Source organism: Pipistrellus kuhlii, unplaced genomic scaffold (genome assembly GCF_014108245.1).
Source record: "Pipistrellus kuhlii isolate mPipKuh1 unplaced genomic scaffold, mPipKuh1.p scaffold_m20_p_4, whole genome shotgun sequence".
Taxonomy (NCBI): domain Eukaryota; kingdom Metazoa; phylum Chordata; class Mammalia; order Chiroptera; family Vespertilionidae; genus Pipistrellus; species Pipistrellus kuhlii.
Window position 1 is genome coordinate 68,598,207 of NW_023425540.1, and position 24,230 is coordinate 68,622,436.

A 24,230-nucleotide genomic window follows, 5' to 3' on the forward strand; every position below is an offset into this window, starting at 1 on the left:
CTGGTTGGAGTCCAGTCTGTCTGACGCTAGATCACTCCACTCCGCATTGAGCGAGTTGCTGATCAGTGAATTTTGTAACAAGGTGAACCTGAGGGTAAACATGACTCCATCACTCCTTTCTCAATAAGAAAATTATTTCATCCTTTCCCTTTCTTTTTATTTTTTTGATGGAGTCCTTAGGATGAAACAATATATTAGCATGCCCTTGTTCCTTCTCAGTTTGACATTTCTGTTTATCTCTAAATGTGCTCCTTATTCTTTGTTTACACAAACACAAGAGATGTACTAAACTGTCGCCCTTTTTTCAGAGATTTTCCCCGTGCCTTTTTTTGTTAATACCTTGTGTGGCTGTGGACATGTTGGGGCATTCCTTATCAAAACCATTCGGATGAACTGGGGATGTCGTCCTGGCAAACAAGTATTGTTTCTCAAACACATGTGAGACTTTTGTCCTGGAAAGATCCCCTTTGGAACCAGGCAGAAGCAGTGAATGTGCACCGATGTGGGTTTTGTCATTGCTGAGCATCACTCGCTGGGGATGGGCTGCGTGGTGGGGGGAGATGCTGGCTCTGGAGGGAGGTCTTGAGAGGTTGGGTTTATCCATTGCTTCTGCCCCTTCAGTACCGAGTGACTTTGAGCAAATTATCATGAGTCCATTTTGCACATGAAATGTTGGAATAATTATACCTGGTAACATTGAATGTTATTGTGAAGTTTAAATAAAATAGCAGCATAAAGCTGACACATGATTGAAAACTCTTCTCTCTCTCCCTGTCCTTTGCACGGAACATTAGATTAAGGGTTTGAAGTGGGTTGGGAGGGGAAAATGTGCCTAGAATTGTGATAGTGGTTGTATAGGCTTCTCTTCTTGTGAAAGCTATAGTGATGTACATTTACCTTCATCCGTCACCAGATGTATCTTAAGCGCCAGCCGTTCCCAGTGATAAGTGGGCCTCATTTTCAGGTCTGTGGACTCTGAAAGCTAATGGCATCAATACCTTTTCCACAGCAAGCTCATTGGCATTTCTGTTTGCATAGAATCATTATCAACTCACAGAGCTCTTTGGATCTGAGCATCTCCTTAATTTTCTCTTTGAGAAATGCCCTCTGTTCTTACTACTGAGATAGTTTCCTACCTCCAGTGTCCCTAAGTATTGAGTCACTGGCTGGACCCATAGGCTTGCTCATGAAAAGTTTTATCCTGGGTTGCTCTGCTTTAATGAATCATATTAAACAAAAAACATAATTATGGGATATGCTTAACAAAAATCTGTAATTTCACTACTTCAGAGCAGAATGGTCTCCTGAAAAGTGCTTGGACTTGTTTTCAGGAAGTCTTAGACTTGAATATTGATGCCATCTCTTATTGGTTGGGTGTTTTATGGACATTTTGCCAATATGTTCTCATCTGAAATATGTTCACTGTGCTTAAATGTGATCATGGTGGCTGAATGTGATCCTGATGCCCACCTTGTTGGAATTGCTTTGGGAAGAGCTGTGTAAAGCATGGAGCATAGGACCTGGCTCAGGATAAATGCTCAGTGGATCAAAGCATTTGAAATCTAATGTGTTGCTTGCTCTTCTCATGGGCCTAAAGGAGACAGGTAGAAAATGTAGAGCATCTACCAGTAGGTCATCCAAAGGAATAAAAGAAAAACCATATATGCTCTTAAGATCCAGAGCTACCCAGTGGTACCATTTAACAATGGAGCTCTTCCATATCTGTCTCTCTGTCTCTGTCCCTGTTTTTCTTGTTATCCCTCTCCTCATTCCTTCTCCAGATATTAGATACAAACATTATAATTGCTGATATTTGGCCACTTCTCCCCCTAAATTAATGGCAATTTAATCTGGTTCATTTTAATACATTGCTAAAATAGGATCATGTGGAGCATACTGTTTTTAATGTACTTTTTATAATTATGATATTGCTAACATCTTTCAAATTCATTAAATATTCTTCTCTAAAACCACTTTAATTGATGCATAGTATTCCACTATATGACTGTACCAAAAATAATAGTCTTCTATTACTAGAAAATTAGCTGTTTTTTAAATTTTTTGTTATTATAAAAGGTGTTGGGATAAGCATCCTTATAGCTTTGGAAGGAGTAAAATGTAGAATACAAGCTCTGAAGACAGGTCTTGTGCCTCACTGCTCACTACCTGTGTAACTTTAAGCAAGTCAACTGGGTCACAGTTTCTTCATCTAGAAAATATAGATAACAGGCCTTGGATGGTTTGGCTCAGTGGAGAGAGTGTCGGCCTGTGGACTGAAGGGTTCTGGATTCCATTCTGGTCAAGGGTACATGCCTGGGTTACAGGCTCGAGCGTGCAGGAGGCAGCCAATCAATGATTCTCTCTCATCATTGATGTTTCTGTTTCTCTCTCCCTTTCCCTTCCTCTCTGAAATAAATAAAACATATTTTTTAAAATGTAGATAACAAGATTCCATCCGGTTACTGTGCTTTAGAACGGCTGTAACTATTATTAGTTAATCAGGGTACATTGTTATTGTCTTTACACAAATATATTTATTTATTTTGGAAAAACTCCAAAAAAGGAATTTATGAATCAAGGGCTTTAGATACACTTTTCCAGACTAATCTGTAAAATGGATGTGGCAACCTATTCTCCTGTAGTAGAGCCTAAGAGTGCTGCTTCTGCCCAGCTGGTGTGGCTCAGTGGTTGAGCATCAACCTATGAACCAGGAGGCCATGCTCAATTCCTGCTAAGGACACATGCTGGGGGTGCAGGCTTGAGCCACAGATGGAGCTGTTCAGGAGGCAGCCAATCGGTGAAGTTTCTCTCTCATTGGTGTGTCTATCTTTCTATTCTCTTCCTTCCTCTCTAAATATTAATAAAAACATAGTTTTTTTTTAAAAAAACAACAACAAAAAGAGTGGTCGTTCTCACAAAAAGGGAAAGGTTATCATTATCATTGTATTAGCCTCATCTTTACCATTACCTTGCTTCATGCCTCAGGTTGTGCAGTCTTGCGTTTGATATCCCTGAAATCAGAATGCATCTAACCATTATTGTCAACCAGGGGCTGCCATGAAACCTTCTGTTGTCAACAGAAGATCAAGAAAGGGTGTCAGTGTGTCTAAACACCTGTGAAATTCAGTCTTATTGGAAAGTCATGAAGAGATATAAGTGGATGTAGTATAAAATTCCTTTTATTTCCAAGTTATTTTGAGAGCTTAATAGAGCGAACTGTCCATGCTCACGTCTGAGACCCTGATGAATCATCTCTTGAAACATCTGCAGGAGTCTGGGCACACCAAATCCGACAGCCCACCTCTAGCTGTTAGCTCAGTAAGAGCTGAAAATGAGTCATCACTCTCTTACTTGCATTTGGGTTTTTTTCAGTTTCATCTGAAACAAAATCTTGTTCATTTACCTTTTGTTTTTATGATTTTCCAGCTACTTCAATGTTAACTACATTTCATAAGTGGTCGGTAACCAATCCAGTCGCTTTTTCTTCAGGAGCACAGCACTTTCCCCCTTGAGATCAGAGTGAGGTTTTAAGTAAAATAAGTCAGATGATTTGAGTTCAGAGTCTCTCAAGACTGCCTTTCCAAGCACAGTACTTGAACTCAGGATAATTGGTTAAGCTTGGTGCTAGACATAAGGAACTCATTCTGCCTATGGTCTAGAATCTAGACTCTAGATAGACAGTCAACACACCCCTGAATTTGTAGGAACCAGGGGAGAAAGCTGGCCTTTGTGCGATGAACTGTGTAACTCGCTGGGATCCGTTGAAAAATGGATGTGTTGACGTGGTTAAATATGACAAATGAAGAAAGGAAGTCTCAGTGATGCCTTAATTCAAGCCAGGCTTCTGTGTCCCGCTCTTCCACTTCCTATTTGTCTGAAACTTTCTGTGTGCGAATTTCCCCCCAGCATCGCCCCTGTGGGTGACCAGTGAATACATTGTGAGGTCCGTGCATGAGGGGCCTTTTAGGGAAACACAGCCTCCATGGATCGGGGGCCTTTTAGGGAAATACAGCCCAAGGGGAGAAGCTGTCACTTCAAAGCATACCACAGTGCTTAGATAGAGCCAGGAAATTAACCATGTCTGCATGATAATATTCCTTTAAAAGTCTGAAACCCTTTCTTTGATGCTGCGGGTTATCAATCCCTGCTATATACTTGCTTCTATCATGAGATATAGTCAGGCTTTTCACTTTTGTTTTTGAATTGAATCCCAAGAAAACATTAACTGGTCTCTCTCTGCCTTGCTGCTCTGCTAGGAGAGAAGCATTTGGATGGGATGTGGAAATGGGTCAGAGGAGAGGAGAGACCAGCTCTGACCCCTGTACCTCTTCCTGCCCCTCACCTGGTGTTGTCAGACATTCTGTAAAACACATGGGCTCGGCCTATTTGTATCACAGTGTCACCATGATTTTTTTTTTAAAGCCTTTGACATCATCTTGATGCCCTTATCAAGGAAATTTTTTAGCTAAAATTATTTTTTTGTGTCAATCAATGAATCCTCTATTATACATAAGGGGAAAAGCAGGTACTTAGTATCTGAGGCTCCTGGAAGTTAAGAGGATATGGGAACTTGGAGAGAATTTAGCAAAGAAAATGAGTGAAATTGAATAAACTTTAAAAAAATAAGTAAAAGTTTTGCGACTATAGTATTTAGTCTAGCAAGAGCAAGTTCAAGGATGCATTCAGATTCCAGGGATAAGATCACTTATAATACAGAGAACAGTGGTGAACTGACTATACTGTAAGGAAGGCAGGAGGAAAAGGGATCAAATTACAGGAACAAAGATTTTTTTTTCTTACTCTTAACATCAATGGGCCAGGGAACATGTTATATGGGACTATGGAATTCATTTTAGTGGACCTTAAAAACAGGATAGGTGCTCGCCTAACTGGGATCACTGAGAGAATATAAAGGAACATACTACGTAATTTAAAATAAAATAAAATAAAATAAAATAAAAATCCTAGATTGAAAAAGTTAGAATTGAAAAAAAAATTCTTCATCCATATCAATAAGCAATAAAAGAAACAACTCATATGAATAACAAATAGGCTTAAATCTCATCTTGGAAAGGCCACCTAATCTTATTTTCAGAAAGAAGATTGTGCGTTCTTAGGTAAATTGCTTTCTTGATCTGCTTTAGGTTCAAGAATTCTCTCTCATTGTTTTTAATTGTGTTAAAATATATTTATTGAAGTACTAATGAGACCGAAGCCATACTGATTAAAAACAGAGTTATTCATTTCAACCTTTTGATAGTATGGAATGAAAGCTAGGTTCTCATATTAGAAGATGAATCCTGTATGTCTAATTTGTTGTTTGCCATGTGCCTAATTTTCATTTGTTTTTTTCCTTAATAGTTCATTTCAGGTCTGTTGAAATTACAAAATTTTTATGAAATGACACTTTTTTTTTCCATAAAAGCAATTTATCCTAAGAGCTCTAGGCAGGGTGCATCTTCCCTTGTGATTTTTATAGCATCTAATTAATAAATAAATCCACGACTGGCTAGGCAATGCATATGAAGAGTAGGTTTTGCTTATCATCACCCTTTATAATTTTTAGACCGTTTGGGGTTGAGGGTTTTTTCCCTTCCCTCTTCCCCTTTTAGGACTCATTGACTTGAATTACAGCCACTCTTCCTTTTCTTTGCAACTGTACTTTTAAATCTATCTTTCAAATGGTGTGTGTTTTTTCTTCTGCCTTTGACTTATCTGGTTTAATGGGCCTATTTATTTCTTTATTTACTGTCGATTTTCTGTTTCATTGTTGTCTTATTTTTAAAATAAGTCAGTGAATTTAAACATTTTAGTCAAAGCTTTTCCTGCCTTTTTGCTTACGTCCCAGTCACATATTTTAATGGCTACTTTGAAAACAGTTCAGCTTGGAGAGAGCTCAGCTCAGACCCAGAGCAGGGCCAGTCCACGCTTCCACTCTGCCTGTGGGTCCCCTTTTGGTCTTAGTGATCACCTCACTGACCTGACTTCTTGCCATCCTCTCACTGTTAGCTCCTTCCTGCCCTTTCCTTACATATTAGCCAGTGACCTTACTAGGAAACATACCCGCAGTGTTCTTCATTGCTTAAAACCCTTCACTACCACTTCCTTGTCCAAAAGATGCAATCCTACTTCTTAGTATGCATAACCGTCCTGCATGAGCCGACCATTCCTACCTGCCAGGCCAACCTCAACTCCCCCCATCACCGCTCACACCCTGCCCTAGCCAACCACACCGAAGTCCACACTTGGGGGCAGGGAACAGGCTGAGCAAGGCATGGAGTTGGAACTTCATGGAGTTAAGCTTCAGCAGCAGAGTGATGGGAAGTGGCTCACTTAGTGCTGAGCATCGGTGGTGAGGCATTGCCCTGGGTGGGTGCTGGGGCCCTCACGCCCAGCTAAGGAATGGCGATGGAGGGATCATGAAGCTGTTTTCTCTGAGAGAGAGAGAGAGGAAAGCTCATTCTGAAGAGGTTGCCATGACCCTTCCCACACTCTGATGCCCTCCGTGTTTCTTTCCCAACCTCAGCCTGCGATGGCGATCACTGGGGACCGCACTGCAGCAGCCGGTGCCAGTGCAAAAACCGGGCCCTGTGCAACCCCATCACGGGGGCCTGCCACTGCGCCGCGGGCTTCCGGGGCTGGCGCTGCGAGGAGCGCTGTGAGCAGGGCACCTACGGGAACGACTGTCACCAGAGATGCCAGTGCCAGAACGGAGCCACCTGCGATCACATCACAGGGGAGTGCCGCTGCCCACCTGGGTACACCGGAGCCTTGTAAGTGACAGGCTGCTGGGCTGCGTGGCAGAGCCCATCCCCTCCCTGCGTCCCTGCTGCCGTCTTATTCCTGTGCTTCTGTTTCTGTTGCTGCCTGAAGAGTCACTGAGAGGGCAGGCGTCCATGCACAGAGGTGGGATCAGCAGTGATGGCCACGAGGGGATCCTGCTGTTGGACCCTTGAGCACCAGAGCCCAGCAGAGCCTCAGGGCCAGCTTCCATGCCTTGCTCTCTGCAGGACAAACATAGAGTGGGCCCGGATGTTGCACTGGATGGCCAGTTGGGGGTTGTTGGGGCAGATTTGAAGTTCTACTTAATACCCCCACAATCACATTCCTTTGATACCACTGGCGCTAATGGTCTATGTTTTCCTGTTCTGTGTGGCAAATTAACTAGCTGGATAAAACAGGATGGGTTCAGTGCCTTAGAAAAGAAGAAAGAGAGAAGTTGTTAGAAATAGCTCATGATAAAAGGAGAACTGGGTTAATGAATGCCCATAGGCACATATGTTGTTTTGTGAATATAAAAGCCTATGCATCACATCTGTATAGGATAGTTAACTCCTTCCGGAGAACACAAAGCAACTACGGTACTTAACCTCCACTTACTTTTGTGGGAAGGACAGTCTTTGCTTCGTACAGATGCTCTCCCCCCAACTTGACAATGCTCCAATTTAACAATTTTCCAAATTTAGGATAGTGTGGAGCGATACACACTCAGTAGAAACCGCACTGTGAATATTTTGAGTTCGGTCTTCGCTAGGACTGCTGATATGGTGTGATAGTCTCTGGTGACGCTGAGCCACAGCTCCCTGATGACGAGGGTGAACCTCTGGTACTCTAGAGCATGTTTATTGTGTTAGGTGATTTTGCCCAATTGATGGCTAATGGAAGTGTTCTGGGCACATTTAAGGTAGGCTGTGCAAGTGACAATGTTCAGTAGGTTAGGTATATTCACTGCATTTTGAAGTTATGTTTTCAATTCATGATGGGTTTATTGGGATGTAATCTCATTGTAAATTGAGGAGCATCTGTTAAAGCAAACAGAATTTGCAAAAAAAAAAAAAAAAAAAAAAAAAAAAGTAGGAGATGGAAAAATCTTGTTCCCTTACTGAGAAAATTATACTTGTAAATCATAGAACTAAAACTTGGGGGGAAATGGGGCTGATTAGGTAAATACTTCCTGCTGACAGTATTGGGGCTATAAAGTAGAGCTGGAGAAAAAGTGCATTAGCTTAGAAAGCCCTAATTTTCAGAAGAATGAATGACCATCCCAAATGATTTAATTGTTAATATTGCTTCTGTGGGTTCTCATTAAGACCACATTTGAATAGGGCTTTGAAAACTTGGAGCAGTTTCACCAGAGAGAAAAAAAGGCAAAGGCTTAGAGAAGAAGGTTGGTTCATACAATGTGGCACAGGAGATTAAGGCATGGAAACCGGTCCATCTGAAGGAGAGGATGCTGAAAATTGATTATGAAAAATATGTGCACAGAGTGGAAATGTGCAAACATTTCAATCTCCTTCAAAGTTAGAACAAACGCATAAACAAAAGTAGATTTCCAGCATGTGGGCTTTAAGAAAGTTACATTGAAAGTTCCTGACACCAGGAGTGCTTTGCCAACCTGAGTCGTTCTTGGTGCTCTCAGAGGACAGATTCTCCCCAAATTGAAATGATTTTATCAGACAATACCCTAAAACAAGGGGAAGGGCCAGGTTATCCCTTAAAGACCCTTCCAGCCAATATGATCAGCGCTCTAAGTGTTAATGAAATGAACAACATTGAACAGAGAATGAACAACATTGAACAGAGAAAGGACTCTGGGTGCTGTTGTGTCTGTGAACCTAAGGCTTGTGTGGTTGAAACAATAACGGTGTCCTTTGTCACCCATTAATCCCTCAGCTGTGAGGATCTTTGTCCCCCTGGCAAGCATGGTCCGCAGTGTGAGCAGAGATGTCCCTGCCAGAATGGAGGAGTGTGCCATCATGTCACTGGGGAGTGCTCCTGCCCTCCTGGCTGGCTGGTAAGCTCCCCTCCTCCCTCCGCAAGTCACCTGTCTCAGGACATGCAGGTGAAAACACACATGGAGGACGTTTGCACAAAAACAGAGTTACACTCATGGTTAAAGATTCCAAAACTGGAAATACCCAACCACTTCAAAGCTGGAACGCTTCCTGTCCAGAGATGGCAGAGGGTGATTCAGTCCTGAACTTGAAGTGCAGTAAGGGCCCTCATGGAAAAGACAGTGGGCCGTCTGTCCTGCATTTCCCCTCAGGGTATAAAAGGGAAATAGCTCCTCTTACATATGGCAGCCAGAGCTGTTAAGCATTGTGCATACTTAAATAACCATTTTCATAATTACGTTCTATTGATCACTGTTGTTTTCTGAGAGTGTTATTTTCAACAGAGTAAGTGTTTTATGAAAAAGTTATCTGGTCATATCAATCTGGAGATACTTTCAGGGAAACCAGATTTCCCAAGTGTTGCAGAACGTTTTTAGAGCCTTTAGTATCATAATCCAAGAGGAAGTTATAACCTTCCACAATTGTCATACTTTGACCATGATACTCTTTCTTTATGTGGCATCACACAATCTCAATGTGATGTGCAATGCACAATGCCAAAACAGGTTTACAACTAGATTTCTCTGAAATGAGGAAATAATACTAATTCTTATTCCTCTGAGATGGTTTGTGCCTTCAGATAAGTCTGCCTGAAGGCAGAAGAGTGAATAACCAATGTCTGCTTCCTTTATTAGCAAACAAAAAATAAAAGAGCAATTTACTTCATGATCATTTTCTATCTCTATAAGGGGGTGAAGCTGCTCTTATATGGTAAATTGACTTCTTAATTGCCAAATCCATTCTCATTCCACACTTCCATTCTCATTAGCATCACTCTCCAAAGCTTTTGACCCTGCTTCTCATCCACTTCCTTCTGTTAATCTCTTTTCCCTGATAACCCTCTCTCCTACCTCTCACTAAAGATCTCCTTTCCTAATCCTTCTCCTCATACAAATCACTTTATTGTATTATTCTCTAGGTTTCAGTTTTGTCCTTCTCTATTCTTGATATAAATCTCTGAAAAATCTCATCCAGACCCATGGTTTTGAGAGTCATATGCTGATTTTTCCAAATTTTAAGTTTCCTAGACAAGTGTCTGTCACTATCCTGCTAGACACCCCAACCTAGATTACTATGTATGAAGCCACCGTCTGTCTAGGTGATGCCCAAGCTGGAGGCTTAGGAGCCAGACATGGGATGAAATTGGTCTAGTATTACCCTTGTTGTAAGCATGGAGCAAAGGAGAGCTGGAGTCCAATTCCCAGGAAATTATGGGAAATAAGGGAGAGGTCAAGAAGTTCAGACCACTGGGACAAATGGAAACCAAATATCATACCCAAGGTGTGAGTTAGAAATGGTAGGCAAGACAAAGTCTGATTCTGGAGACAGAGCCTGGAGAAGTTTTATGAAGTGGTAGAGTGAGAGTGAGGGGCCTTTTATTGGGCACCGATGATAAGGTGGACAAGGGATCATGGAAGGAGCACTGAGGTGGTTCAAGCAGGCCCATCAAAGTCCTTGTTAATAAAACCAACTTTATACACCCAAGCCTTTTTTAAGCCTGCTCATCTTCTACTTTGGGAAAAAGAAAATCTAGTTAAAACCAGTATTTCTCTCTTAGTGGCCCAAGGTAGAAATGTAGAATTATCTTTGACTCTTCCTCTACTTTTACTTTTTATATTCAGCCTTTTGTCAATACTGGTCCTTGCTTTGTCCATGGTAGGGGAAGGATTTTGCTGGAGAGAGCTTTGTGTTCTTTGAATGAGGAGCTGTAGATTTTATACTCCTGGGACTTTTATTAGACATTAAATGTAGAGTTGCTTTTCTTCTTGGTTGAGGTGGACATGATCAGCATAGTGAGCCCCACCCAGTAGGGGAGCAGATGGCCATCTCCATCAGCCCAGAGAAGACCCCCCCTACACTCTGGGCCCCCTGCCTGGCTCTGTATGGAATGCTCAGATCATCATTTTCTGTGTGTAGTTAAGCTTCCATCTTATACTTCTTTTTTAAACATTTTATTTGTGCTATCATCCTAGGTGCCTTTCAAAGATGAATATACCTTCCTATTACACATGCACACACATATATATGTCAACCAGAATTAATGTCCTACTTAAAGCTGTTTGCCCACATTAATCCGTACTCATAAACAACATTTCAACAGCGTTTCCGCAGCTTATGTGGGATTGTTACAAGCTGAGTAGTTCAAGTAAGTCCCTGAGAGAGAAGAATTGTCACCAGAACCCCTGCTTCCCACAGATTGATCCTTTGTGTATTATTCCTTCAGTCATGTTTATGTGTGTGCTCATGGAGGGATTAGAGTTATTTTTACATCTGTCCCCTTCACCACATTGTCAGTTAATAAGGGTTGTGACCTTATCTTTGATTCTCAGAATTAAGTGCTATGCCTGGCACATGATGATTCCCAGTTAGGCGTTGATTTGAATAATCTCTCAAAGGTTTTTTCGGTTCCAAGAGTCTGTGGAAGAACTTTCTCTGTTTGTAGGTAGATAGAAACCACCAGAGGAGACTTAATTAGCACACCAACTGCCTTTGTGGGTAGCCAGGAGTTAGAGGAAATGTATTTTCTTATGCGCTCCAGAATAAACATTTACAAAACCATCTGGTGCTCACTAGCCTCCAATTTCAGAGTGCCCACAGTCTGCTTTTCTCTTTCTTTCTTTCTCTTTCTTTCTTTCTTTCTTTCTTTCTTTCTTTCTTTCTTTCTTTTCTTTTCTTTTCTTTCTTTCTTTTTTTTTATAGAGGGAGACGGAGAACAAAACAACAGCTTCCAACATTTAAAAACATTTTTTTAAATTCCTGTTATTTGCAATATGTTGTTTGCTCCACCAAAATCCCAATAAATAGATAAGCTACAAGGCCAAGTAAAGTAGAAAATAGTAGAGTATTTCCTAGATTTATTGGTACCGTATCTTATTCTTTTCCACAGAGAATAAGAATAAATATGCCAAGGTGGACGGCCTCTAGGGTGGGGACACATGTCCAAGATACTCGTGATTTTTCTTAACAGGAAATAAGGTTTCCTATTGATCTTGGCCCAAAAATGTTTGTTGAACCTGCAGAAAATAGAAGTGTTTTTCTTCTTAAATAAAATGTCTAGGTTCATTCCTTTAGATATATTTCTACGGCGATGTTATTTTTAATTCAGGCACACAAACTTTCAGTCTTATATTATGCAACATTATAAGAAAGAAAGCCAATGATAATGTATATTTTCTCCAGAACATATGGTAAAGCATTTGGATATTTCATTTGCACCAGATGTTGCTGTTTATGTAATGGATGCTCAATAAGTATTGTTGACTTATTGTACTTGTAAGACACAAGGAAGAAAACTTAGAAGGATTTATAAATTCTATAGGTTAGCATAATAATTTAATGTGACTCTATCTTTTTTAAAATATATATATTTTATTGATTTTTTTACAAAGAGGAAGAGAGAGGGATAGAGAGTTAGAAACATCGATGAGAGAGACATTGATCAGCTGCCTCTTGCACACCCTCTACTGGGGATGTGCGGGCAACCAAGGTACATGCCCTTGACTGGAATCGAACCTGGAACCCTTCAGTCTGCAGGCTGACGCTCTATCCACTGAGCCAAACCGATTTCGGCTAATGTGACTCTATCTTAAGCTTTAGTTTTTTAATATGGGTGAGTATTTCTTAAGATTACTATTCTGCCACCTTTGAATGTGTCTTGAGATTTAGGCCTACTGAGTAAATAAGTCAGTTTAAAATTTCTAACATTTTTTAAGATGATGAGTCTGTGTTCTAAAATCCCCTAAATCTCTTGCAGCTCTGTTCCCATATTCCTCCTTCCCTTTCTGTTTCCTCTCTTTCCCCCGTCCTCCTTTGGCCCTTCCCTGGCTGGCAGCCCATCTAATTTACCAAGTCTCTTTGAATGCAGGGCACAGTGTGTGGCCAGCCTTGCCCGGAGGGTCGCTTTGGAAAGAACTGTTCGCAAGAATGTCAGTGCCATAATGGAGGGTCCTGTGATGCCGCCACAGGCCAATGTCATTGCAGTCCAGGATACACAGGGGAACGGTAAGGGACAGTCTTGTATTTCTGTTTGTAATGGCGTGAGAGGAGAAAGCTCGAAAGATCCAGCACACACCTCCATTACCGTGTGTCTGTGACTGTTATATAATATTCCAGGTAATGACACCTTCAGGTAGCAGAGGGTTGTACACGTTCTTTCCCAGTTCACTGCATAGGAGCTGAATCATTGATGGCGAGGATGAATTGAAGAAACAGAGAAAGTGTTAGAAATAAAAATAATAAAAATATCAGCCATTCTAAACCTATGATGAATGTGTCATTCCAAACAGATGAGTGCTTAGGACAGCCACTTTAAACAACAATCTTAACAAACTTAACCTTGTAAACCATTTTGGACAGGTTTATTTTTAAATCGGATGTGTACTTAGGAATATTTTAAAAATATGTTGCACATAATGTTACCTCCTTATGATTCAGAATTGTATTAAGAATGTCAATCATTTTATTGTGCTCTAGTGACAGAGTAAGATGCAATGGGACTTATGGGGCTCCCCTGTCCCACATGGTATCCTGAAAAGCAAGATAATCAAGCTCATTGGATATGTATCTAAAATAGAGAAAAGAGACTTGCAAAGTAAAAGAGTATAATGCCTGAAAGCAAAGATTTTGGAATCTGTGTCCTCCTCTATGATGTTCAAGTAATAATTGTACTTTCCTTTAGGATTATTATAAGGGTTAAACAAGTACATTAAAGCATTTAGAACTATGCTGAAACATGAATATTAACTATTATTATAGTTGAGTAATTTCTATGAACTGTATAAATCCTAGTGATTTCAATTTGAATAATGTTAGGATTGTACAAATATTACCTATCTTTTTTTTAATCCTCACCTGAGCATATGTTTATTGATTTTAGAGAGGGGAGAAAGGAGAGAGAGAGAGAGAGAAACATCAGTGTGAAAAAGAAGTATCAGTTGGTTGCCTTCTGTATGTGCCCTGATCAGGAATCAAACCTGCAATCTTTTAGTAAATGAGAGGACACTACAACTAACTGAGCCACACCAGCCAGGGCTAGCTATCATCACTTTTTGATGGTTTCTGTGACCTAAGAATTCTTTCAAACTCCTTCCTTAAATTTGTTTCTTTTTAAAAGCCTGTTCTAGTTTTATGACTTTCAATAAGATACGGTAGAGTGCTTTTCCCCAGTTAGATTCTCTACTTTCTTGTTAAATTGTATTACTAAGCATCTTATAATTTTTTTAAAAAATCCAAATCCAGTTTCTAATTGGGCATTTTTGAATAAAAGAAAGCTTACTTTTGAATACACCATGGGGCAAAAGTAGATTTATAATTGTGAGTACATGAAATGCAGAGTTTATTCCTATATTATTATTTATTAATTATTGTATTATTTTCCATACAAACAACTGTAAACCTGAATTTACCCCACCCTATATTTATTTCTACCAATCTTTTTTGTTAACTGTTATTTTTAGCAAGTGCTAAAAATTTTTCATCATCTACAAAGGTAAGTCAGTCTCTTCTTTTCAATATATAATGACTATTTCATTTTCTTGTATTATTGAATTAATTAAAACCTTTAAATCAGTGTTGACAAAAAGAGGTGAAAGTAGGAATTCCTCTTTTGTTCCTAATTTTATTGGCAGTGGCTTCAGTATAGTTTCATGTTTATCATTGGTTCTTAGAAAACTGTCTTTCATGCTCAAGTGGGCTTTTTAATCCCTATTTTTATTAGGAACTTTATTAGTTATATATGTTTAATTTCATTAAGGGCTTTTCCATATTTTGTCAATAAAATTAATGCCTTTTTTCTTTGTTTGATGCTATGACTTTAGTGCCTGGTTTTTATAACATGTAATTAGGCTATTTGGTATGTTTTGTGACCTGCATCCTGGGTTGTGGTTATATTCTGAATAGAGGAGGTTGCTAGATGAGTTCTGGATCCGTGTGTCACTAACATCTTATTATAGAAAGATGAGTCAGGAAAGGAGAGGCACAGGACCAAGCAGAATCCTAAATATAAGTTTGTGCAATATTTTAGTGCACTAAACATTTAAATGTAATTATTTTTTTCCCCTCTGGGGATTCAAGTCTCAAATTCGAGGCAACACAAAAACCACAAAGATATAAGGCAGGCTTATATTTATCTTATTTGGAATATAAGGGAAAGGAATGGCAGCTCATTTTCAGGTGAATTTTAGACTTGAAGCAAGGAAGGCGAAGAGCCAGAGAAAGAGAAGGAAAATGAAGAAGGAACTTGCTTCTTGAGTTGTTCTTGTAACTATTATTATTTTATTTTATTTCATTTCATTTCATTTCATTTCATTTCATTTCATTTCATTTCATTTCATTTTATTGATGAACTGATGGTGTGACCTCTGTTTTCAATTAGTCTATACCCATCTGGTTTCTAGAGTTCACACACACACACACACACACACATGCACACACACACGCACATGCACACGCACACGCACATGCACACACAGTGAGGACAAGCACATTTGTCACTATGAAAGGAAAACCATGTGTGACTATGGGGCAGTTTGTGGCAGGAGGTATAAGGAATGGGCACAGAATCTCTGACTATTTTTCCTGTGCTGAGCAGTCAGCAGTAACCTGATGACTGAGGTTAGGCCAGAGGCTGTCTGGAGAAGCAGGTACCACCACATGCAATGCCAGCCAGGCATTAGCAGGGTGTGGGAGCAGCTTTCCCAGCCAGAGGGCAAACAGGAAAACAAAACAGGCACCTTGGGGCAGGCAGAGCAGCTCATGGGAAGCCTAAGTAATAGTATGTGGAGAGGATGAGAGAATATTATCATAAGGGAAATGTAAAGTGTCACAGCCAAGCAAGAGTAAGGAGAAGTTGGTTTCCAGATCCTCCCAAAAATTCTTCTGAAGGGGTTAAAAGAGTGTGTTTAATGCTGGGGATCTCTGAGGCCTTCGATGGCCTCGCTGGGGTCTGTGCACATCATGGGTGCTCCCTAATGTCAGCTGGACGGACAGATTCCTGGATCAATTTTGGACTCTGCTAAGATGCAAACTAAGACTGTCCTGCCACGCCTGGGTCCATATTGCCCTCGAAGCGAAAAAGAGTGTGTGAGAAAGCAGGTCAGAAATTATAGACAGAAATTGGGAGGATGCAGCTTGCTCTTCTGCAGAGGAACCCTGCCCTCTCCCTAGGGCTGTGGGAAGCGGGCTCTTTTGCAGCGCTTGGTATATGTTCTCCTGAGAAGTTTGAAAGGCAGGAGCCTAATTCATCCATCCAGGCTTAGTGAGGAATGCGATTCTTTTACTATATCATCGTTTGGCCCAATTATTCCAGTCACTCTGGGAGGGACATGTTCAAAAGGACAGGGAGACAAGGAAGCTGCCACCCCCTTCTATGCCAACTCACTTTCTTTTCCACAAGTTCACAGTGAGATGCAATATCATTATTGAAATGGTATTAAAACAATTCTGTGACCCTCATTGGTTTGGGAATTGATATCATGCTTTATTAGTTTATCTCTGTTTATTGCTTCTCTATTTTTCCTAATTCCCGGGCATTATTCAAAAATCATATATATCTCCTAAATATTTCTACTGTGGCCAATATTTATTGCTCTGTTTTTATCCACCTCTCTGTCATCTCTCCTAAGAAAATGTATTTCCAGTTTTCCTGATTCCTAAGATAGCTTTTCTTGTTCCACTTGGTACCACAAAAGCAACAGTAGGGGCATTAAATTAGCTGGGAAATAACTTTTTACATAAAGGGGCCAAAAAGAGAGATAAGACTGCCTGAGAAAGACTTCACATTCAGCCAATCAGAAAGGTAAAGCTACTCCGTGATCGTGTTTATTTTCAAGATGGAAAATGTCTACTTCTAGAAAGATACCCTTTCATTTTGGTTTGGAAGACGGAAATGGGCATACCTATTACTAACAGGATTCTCCTACAAGCGCAATGTTGACAGAAAAGAAGTGGGAATATGAGCCAAGCTTTACATCCTGGCTACTTTAGGAAGTAAAACTCAAATGGCTGTTTGCCATTTATAACACAAACTAGTAGTATATTGAATTATAGGTTAGGAAGATAAATATGGCCAGGACCAGCTATTATGGATATTGTTTTCCCAGAGAAAAGGAAGTCTCTGCCAAGATATGATAAAATAGACACACCAGTTCCCTGTCATTTCGTAGCTGACGCTTTTCCAGGCCTCCTATCTCTGCCCGGTCCACCCACTTGAAGAGCTGTGCTTTCTACTACGAACACTCAGTTACAATCACACAGTCCAGCACTTAGCATTTCGGGTTTGTTTTCAAATCCATGCCAGAGGGAGAAGTCCTTTGCCATCTCTTTTCCTTTTTTGGTACTAACTTGCAATGAAACCTGGACAGACAGGTGGCAAAGTTGTCTTACTAGCATTTAGCAGAGCCATGATGGGGCCAAATTATAGGACCTCGGTATTTCTTCGTTCTCTGAAGTTTACATCTTCAAGGAATAAACTAAGTGATGTCACTTATTAAGCTTCTTACTAGGTAAAAATAGAATACCTTTAAAAAAAATGCTCTGGTCTAAAAATAGGTAGACGCCTGTGTAACTTTAAAACACATGTCTGATTCTATGCTAAATATTCGTGCAGTGACTCAGGAATTCACCAAATAATTTGTTGAGCAGTTGATTCAAAGACTTTGCCTATTAACACACACACCTAAAGATGTGTAGAGTCTGTGAAACCCAGTTTGCAAGAGGCTCTTTTCCCTGTCTCTATCCCATTAAATATATGCAAGAGTCAGAGTTAACCAGAAAAGCATCAAAGGATTGTCAAGATTTATCCTCTATACTTAAATAGAATTCCTGCCCAGCCCTGGTATTGTTCGTACCACACCCTATCATTAAACATAGGCGGGCGTGTGGGAAATGTTGCCTTTTAGTAAGCTTCAATGTGTTTTGCACTTGCTGCTTGCATTACATCCATCTGCACAGGGCAGTGCTGACCTACATTTTAGACTCTGGGTCTGGCATGGCCTGGGAAGCGCCTGCTGAGACTCGCAGTGCTGCCCTACTTGTGGCGAGCACTTGGCTAGACAAGACTCCGTCTCCCTTTCCTTGGCTACAAGTACTCCTGCTGCTGCAGAAAGCTCCATCCAGTCACCTTGCCCAGTAGAAGGGAGGCTTGGCTGGCCGGTAACTAGTCCTGCTCTCTCTGGAGCAATGGGTATTCTCTTCTCTATCACAATTCCCTCCAACAACTCCGCTTCTCCCTGGTCCAGATTCCCAGAGCATGTCCCTCCTCTGGGACTGAGCTCTAATGTTATTTTTTATTTTTTAAAGGCACTAAAGAGAATTTTTAAAAATATTTTTTATTGATTTCAAAGAGGAAGAGAGAGAGATAGAAACATCAATGATGAGAGAGAATCATTGATCGGTTGCCTTCTTTGCACACCTCCTACTGGGCATATGCCCTGCCTGGGGATCAAACCGTGACCCCTGGTTCATAGGTCGACGCTCCACTACTGAACCTCTCAGGCTGGACAATAAAGTGAACTTCTGAGGTCTGATGTTTTTTCCTTGCCATTTGGCAGCCCTTCTCCCCAACAGAAGACAATTTTACCTGTCCAATAAAAATTTTGCATTAGGGATCTCCACAACTTCCTACAACCTGCCCACTTCTGTTCCCAGGATGGAATCGCGGACATCTTATTTCAGTATCTCACACCTCCCAGATCTAAAGAGGACTTTGTTTATTAGTTACATAACTTTAATTGCATGGCTGAGATTAAAAATTAATGTCAATGTGAAAGCCAACAGGATTAAAATTTAGTTTAGAATCTCCTACAGTTTTCTCTTTGGAACCAGGAAACACGTGTTTTAATTTCCTGATCATAGACTGGGACTGACATTTGGACAGTTTCTTTTCTCTCTTTCCTGGTACCTACTAGAGAATGTTATATGTCCCTTTGGCAAGCACTATGTATAAAACATACTTCACGTCCCAAATTCCTTATTTTGTTTACGTTACTTCTTTGATCAGTTCATATTACTGTTACTACTGCTTGTAGTCAGAATAATTCATCTAAACGCTCTTCACACCTGTATAGGGGTAATCACTAAATAAATACCAAGTCCAAAAAGTCATGTCAGTTTATGCATAACAAAGTCTGTCTGAATGGACTGTTTCACAAGGTACTAACCAATCTACCTTCCGCGTCTGCCTTCCGCCTGACAGGTGCCAGGACCAGTGTCCTGTGGGCAGGTACGGGGTGCGCTGTGCGGAGACCTGCCAGTGTGTCAACGGGGGGAAGTGCTACCATGTGAGCGGCTCCTGCCTCTGTGAGGCGGGCTTTTCCGGCGAACACTGCGAGGCCCGCCTGTGTCCCGACGGGCTCTATGGCATCAGGTGTGACAAGCGCTGCCCCTGCCACCTAGACAACACGCACAGGTGAGGGCCCATGGCCCCTGGAAGGAGAGATTGGCAGAGAGATTCCCACCCCAAGACGGTTCCTCTCTCTGAGTTGTCCAGGGCAGTAACCACTGAGTGAATGGAAGACTTCCGTGCTTGGTGGGAGGTGGTCTAAATCAGAAGTGCTAACACTGTGAGATGGTCGTGGGTGGACAGCAAAACCTATTCTGTACTAATGGTGACTAGCAGACATTAAACTTGCTGAGGTTAATGGAACGTTTCCCTGAGAGAGGGATTCTGTGACATTCCCTGAGCAGCAAAGGTGCGGTGAGAGATATGGGGTAAGCCAGTGTAGTATGTAAAAGTCTCTCACAAAGTGATTCTCACGGCAACATCTTTTGCTGGACAGAAAGAACATCTGTGTAGAGAGGAAGTGTACCGGCGGACGTTTTTGTGAAAGTGCTTCACATGTGGCTGTCACATGTGAAATATGTTTTCAGAATTGATTACCCTGACATAGAACTCACAGGGGTCTCTTAGCTCAAAAATCTCTCAAAGAATTTCAGAACAGGAAGCCATGATCCCACCCACCCTACTGTACCTTGTCTACCCCTGAAAATATCTTTCTACCCCCCCACCCCCGACTTCCTCTTCCTTCCCCAAGGACCAGATACATATCACTTAGAATTCTGGGGTTCATTTGTAAACTGCTGGGAAAGCTGAGTTTGACCAAAATGTTGTGCCTTGTACAGCAGCTCAGACGTTACAAGAATTACTTTATTTGCATTCAGCACAGCTGTTATTTCATTTATGTTTCTAAAAGATAGCTCCTGGCCACATCAAATCTGAAATGCACAAAAGTTAAAAGTAAACACAGGCCTGTGGTTGGTCTCTTTTGTAAAGCCATTGTTTGGAAATTAAAAAGCGGACTTTTGCATTGCATGCATGTGTGGGTGTGTTTGTACGCAAGTGCATGCGCACATACCCACATGCTGGCATACATTTCAGTGGGGGACATCAAAGAAGTAAATTCTTACAATCTCAAGCAACTTTGTGAGCTACTTTAGTCAACTTTTGGTTTTCTTTATTGGAAAATCCTGCCACTGTTTCCATAACAAGGCTAAACAAACATTGGGAAGTAAAAATAAATAATCTCTACAGGATTTTGTTTGTTTTTATCTTCTCCAATATTCAAGGGGCTGGCAAAATTTAGGGACAAGTCTTGAATTTGGCTACCTTTCCTGCAGAAAGCTTTTCCCAGCAAAGGTAAACCTCATGTAGTGACAGTAAAGAGTTTTTTAATGTCAGTTTGCTATTTCATTGTGTGAAGGGACAGCCTGAAATCAAAGAGATTACTAAACCTATACAAAGGAGTTCCACTAGGAGAAGAATTGGAAGAGCAGATAAAATGTTGGTTTTATTGTTAGGGACCATGATAGCAGTGGCAGGTGCAATTGACAGTTCATAGGTAGTATTTGCATATCATTTACATTTGCACATAAGCTATGGCAGGGTATGCCTACACATCATTTTTTCACGTGGATTCAGCAAATTTAAGTTATGCTTTTTGGAACTTTCTGTTTTTTTTCCTAAATATTTTTTATCTGCATTTGATTGCATCTCGAATGCAAAATCTGTGGACAAGGAGGACCAACTAACTGTACATGAAATTATTTGACAATCACATAGATCAAAAGAACACAAAAACCTGTATAATAAAGTATAACAATCGAAGATTAAAAAACAAATAGCCTGTAAAGTGCTTTCCTAATAATAAAAGCTACTTTTAAAAATTAGCTTTTACAGATTTCTAGTAAAACTGTTTGAATGTTGATTATATAACTCTATCATGCTGAATTCACAATTGGAGTCAGCCATCTGATTTTTATATCTTGAACTAACTTCAATGTAAAATTCCTGGAAACATATGGTTCCTTTGAACTAAAAGTCATATGATATTTTTATTATTTGAAAGTCAAGCTTGTTCATTTTATCATTTAAGCATGCAAGTAGAGCTTCTATTACATAATTTATTATGTATATTTTAGAACCTTTCATTATAATTAATGAGTTAAACTAATACAATGCAAACTATTAGTTTAGTTTGTCTCAGTAAATTTTGAGTTATATGGATATACATATTGACATATATTGCAGTAGTATATTTGGGTAGAGGCTTGTATCAGCATTTGCTGCATTAAAAATAAAATCCTATCCCAAATTTAGTGATATAAGACAATTATTTATTAGCTGGTGGCTTTTTATTTTTTTTATGCATGACTATTTGTGCTGGGCTCAATTTAGCAGTTCTTTTGTTGGTCTCCCTCTGTTCAGTTGGCAGATCAACTAGAGCCTGATTAGGCTGGAATTCTTCACTTACATAGCTAACATTTGACTGGATGATAGGGCTGACCCCAAGTCTCAAGTATCTAGCAGGTTAGCCTGGGCTTCTCTATTTGGTGACAAGCAGCAAGAGACAGCAACGAGCTCCAATGTGCAAGCACTTAGCCAACATTTGGTTATGGCATGTTTGCTAATATTCCTTTAGACAAGGCAGGTCATACAACCAAATCCAGATTCAATGAATTCTACCTCTTGATGGGCAGAGTTGTAACCATTTTTATTTTGCCATCTATCATAGGGTTCAAATGAATCTAAATATATTTATTCATGATATAAGCATTTAAAATTACATTACTGTTATAGAGCCTAAAAAAAGTCACTGTGGACTTTCCAACTGAAAACTAACTTCCATGTTGGGAATGATTTTTATTGTTTGGTAACAGCTACAATTGATAAAAATAAAATGATAATAAAAGATTATATGTGAAAATAAAACTTGAGATTTAGTAAGATTCCACATGAGATATTTATATTAACTCTTGTTAATAAGGATGTTTAATAGCTGTGGGCAATCAGGATATGCCTATTTGAAAATGCCACCTGATTATATTTGAACATTAATAACATCTAAGGAAATGAATAAAAGGAAATTCTAGAACTCACTCTATTTTAGCCAGTATTGTATTGGATTTATAATAACTTAACTCTTAAACTGAACATTTTACTAGAAGATGGATATCTATTTTTATATACATGTATAAAATGATAGGTGTTCCTGTATTTGTATAATCCTGTTTTCACATACACAAAGCAAGCTGTTCTATAGACAGAGACCAGATAGGAGTATACCAACCTTCAGCCTTGAATCTGCTGCTCTCACATCAACACGTAAATCTATCTCATTACCAATTAAGCTGCCTGCACGAGAACACATCAAATGCCTGCCAAGTGCTCTGGCTTCCTATACCTAATTACAAATTGCAGAATACTAATTTGGGTGTCAATCAATCCGAGAACCAGTGAGCTGCACTAATACTCACTGGGGGGGCATTGAATATCAATTTCTCTGTCTGCCTCTAGCTTAGTTCAATTTCCTGTCCCCAGATTATCTGTTTTGTTTAACATTTATGTCTACACCATGAAATTTATTTTCTTCCTTTTACTGTAAAATATTTTCCACGAGAAGATGTCCTTTTCTATAGTATGGTTAGATAAGGTAAATTACTTTAATTAATCCATTTCTCGAACTATTTATTTTCCTCTTCTCAGATGTAGTGCCTTAGTGAACTAAATTTAAGTTTGTCTTTGCTTTTTACACAATATGGGCTTTTATTGGTCCTGCTAACATTTGATCTGTGCTCTATCCTAAGTAATAGCAATTCTTTTTTCATACCTAGCTTTCTTAGCAGACTGCTATCAAAGTTCCTTGCTTTAGGTTCCCTCATCTGCTCCCCCGATCACAGGCTCAACCCCTTCCCAAGCCTAAAGCCTCCATCCCTGGCTTTGGGCTTGAGAAGGGGACCCTCCAGCCCCTCTGATCCCAGGCTTGGCCCCTTCCCCTCCGATTACAGGCTTGGCCCCTTTCCAAGCCTAAAGCCTCTGCCTGATGGGCAGCTGGGTGTGACCTGGGTACCAAGGAGGTTCCCAGGACCTAGGTATGTATGCAAATTAACATCCATCTTTGTTAGGTTAATTTGCATACTCACTCTGATTGGCTGTGGGCATAGCAGAGGTATGGTCAATTTACATGTATCTCAATTATTAGGTAAGACTAGAGGCCCCATTGCATGATATTCATGCAAGAATAGGCCTTCCTTTTCCTGGCTTCACTACTGGCTGCCTGGGAGCCGGCAAGTCCCTGCTCCTGGGCCACCCAGGAGCTGCCAAGTCCTAACCTCCTCTTCCCTGCTGGCCTAATCACCCTAACCACCTCTGCCTACCAGCCTGATCACCCGTAACTGCTCCCCTACCAGCCTGATCACCCCCTAACTGCCCTCCCCTGCCGTCCTGATTGCCTCCTAACTGCTCCCCCCTGCCAGCCTGTTTGCCCCCTAACTGCTGCCCCCTGCCAACCTGATCACCCTTAACCACCTCTTCCTTGACCCCTGCCACTATGGCTTTGACCGGAAGGATGTCCAGAAGATATCCAGTCTAATTAGCATATTACCCTTTTATTAGTATAGATAGGTAGATGGGCCTGCTGTTCACCAGGGACAAGTAACAAAACACACCTGCCCTCATGGAGCTCAAAGTCTAGAGGAGAAGGAAGACAGTGAAAGATAGTAAAAATAAACCCAAGTTTATAGGCAGCGGTGAGTAAGAGCAGTGTGCTATGAAAAAGAATGACAAGAGAGACCTGTTTTATTTTTATTTTATTTTTTAATATATTTTATTGATTTTTTATAGAGAGGAAGAGAGAGGGATAGAGAGTTAGAAACATCAATGAGAGAGAATCATCGATCAGCTGCCTCTTGCACACCCCTTACTGGGGATGTGCCCGCAACCAAGGTACATGCCCTTGACTGGAATTGAACCCGGGACCTTTCAGTCCGCAGGCCGACGCTCTATCCACTTAGTTAAACTGGTTTTGGCTGGAGAGACCTGTTTTAAATGACAGTGATCAGGAC

At 40.5% G+C, this 24,230-nt stretch overlaps 1 protein-coding gene across 2 annotated transcripts in view; it reads left to right on the forward strand.

The window, feature by feature from the left end:
* MEGF10 (multiple EGF like domains 10) overlaps window positions 1-24,230 on the forward strand; it is a 148,014-nt gene that overhangs the window by 85,535 nt on the left and 38,249 nt on the right. For both annotated transcript variants that reach the window (XM_036410554.2, XM_045571117.1), the window contains 4 exons: window positions 6,527-6,773; window positions 8,674-8,794; window positions 12,760-12,896; window positions 19,087-19,299. In XM_036410554.2, coding sequence (XP_036266447.1) covers window positions 6,527-6,773; window positions 8,674-8,794; window positions 12,760-12,896; window positions 19,087-19,299 — 718 coding nt within the window. The remainder of the gene's footprint in view (window positions 1-6,526; window positions 6,774-8,673; window positions 8,795-12,759; window positions 12,897-19,086; window positions 19,300-24,230) is intronic.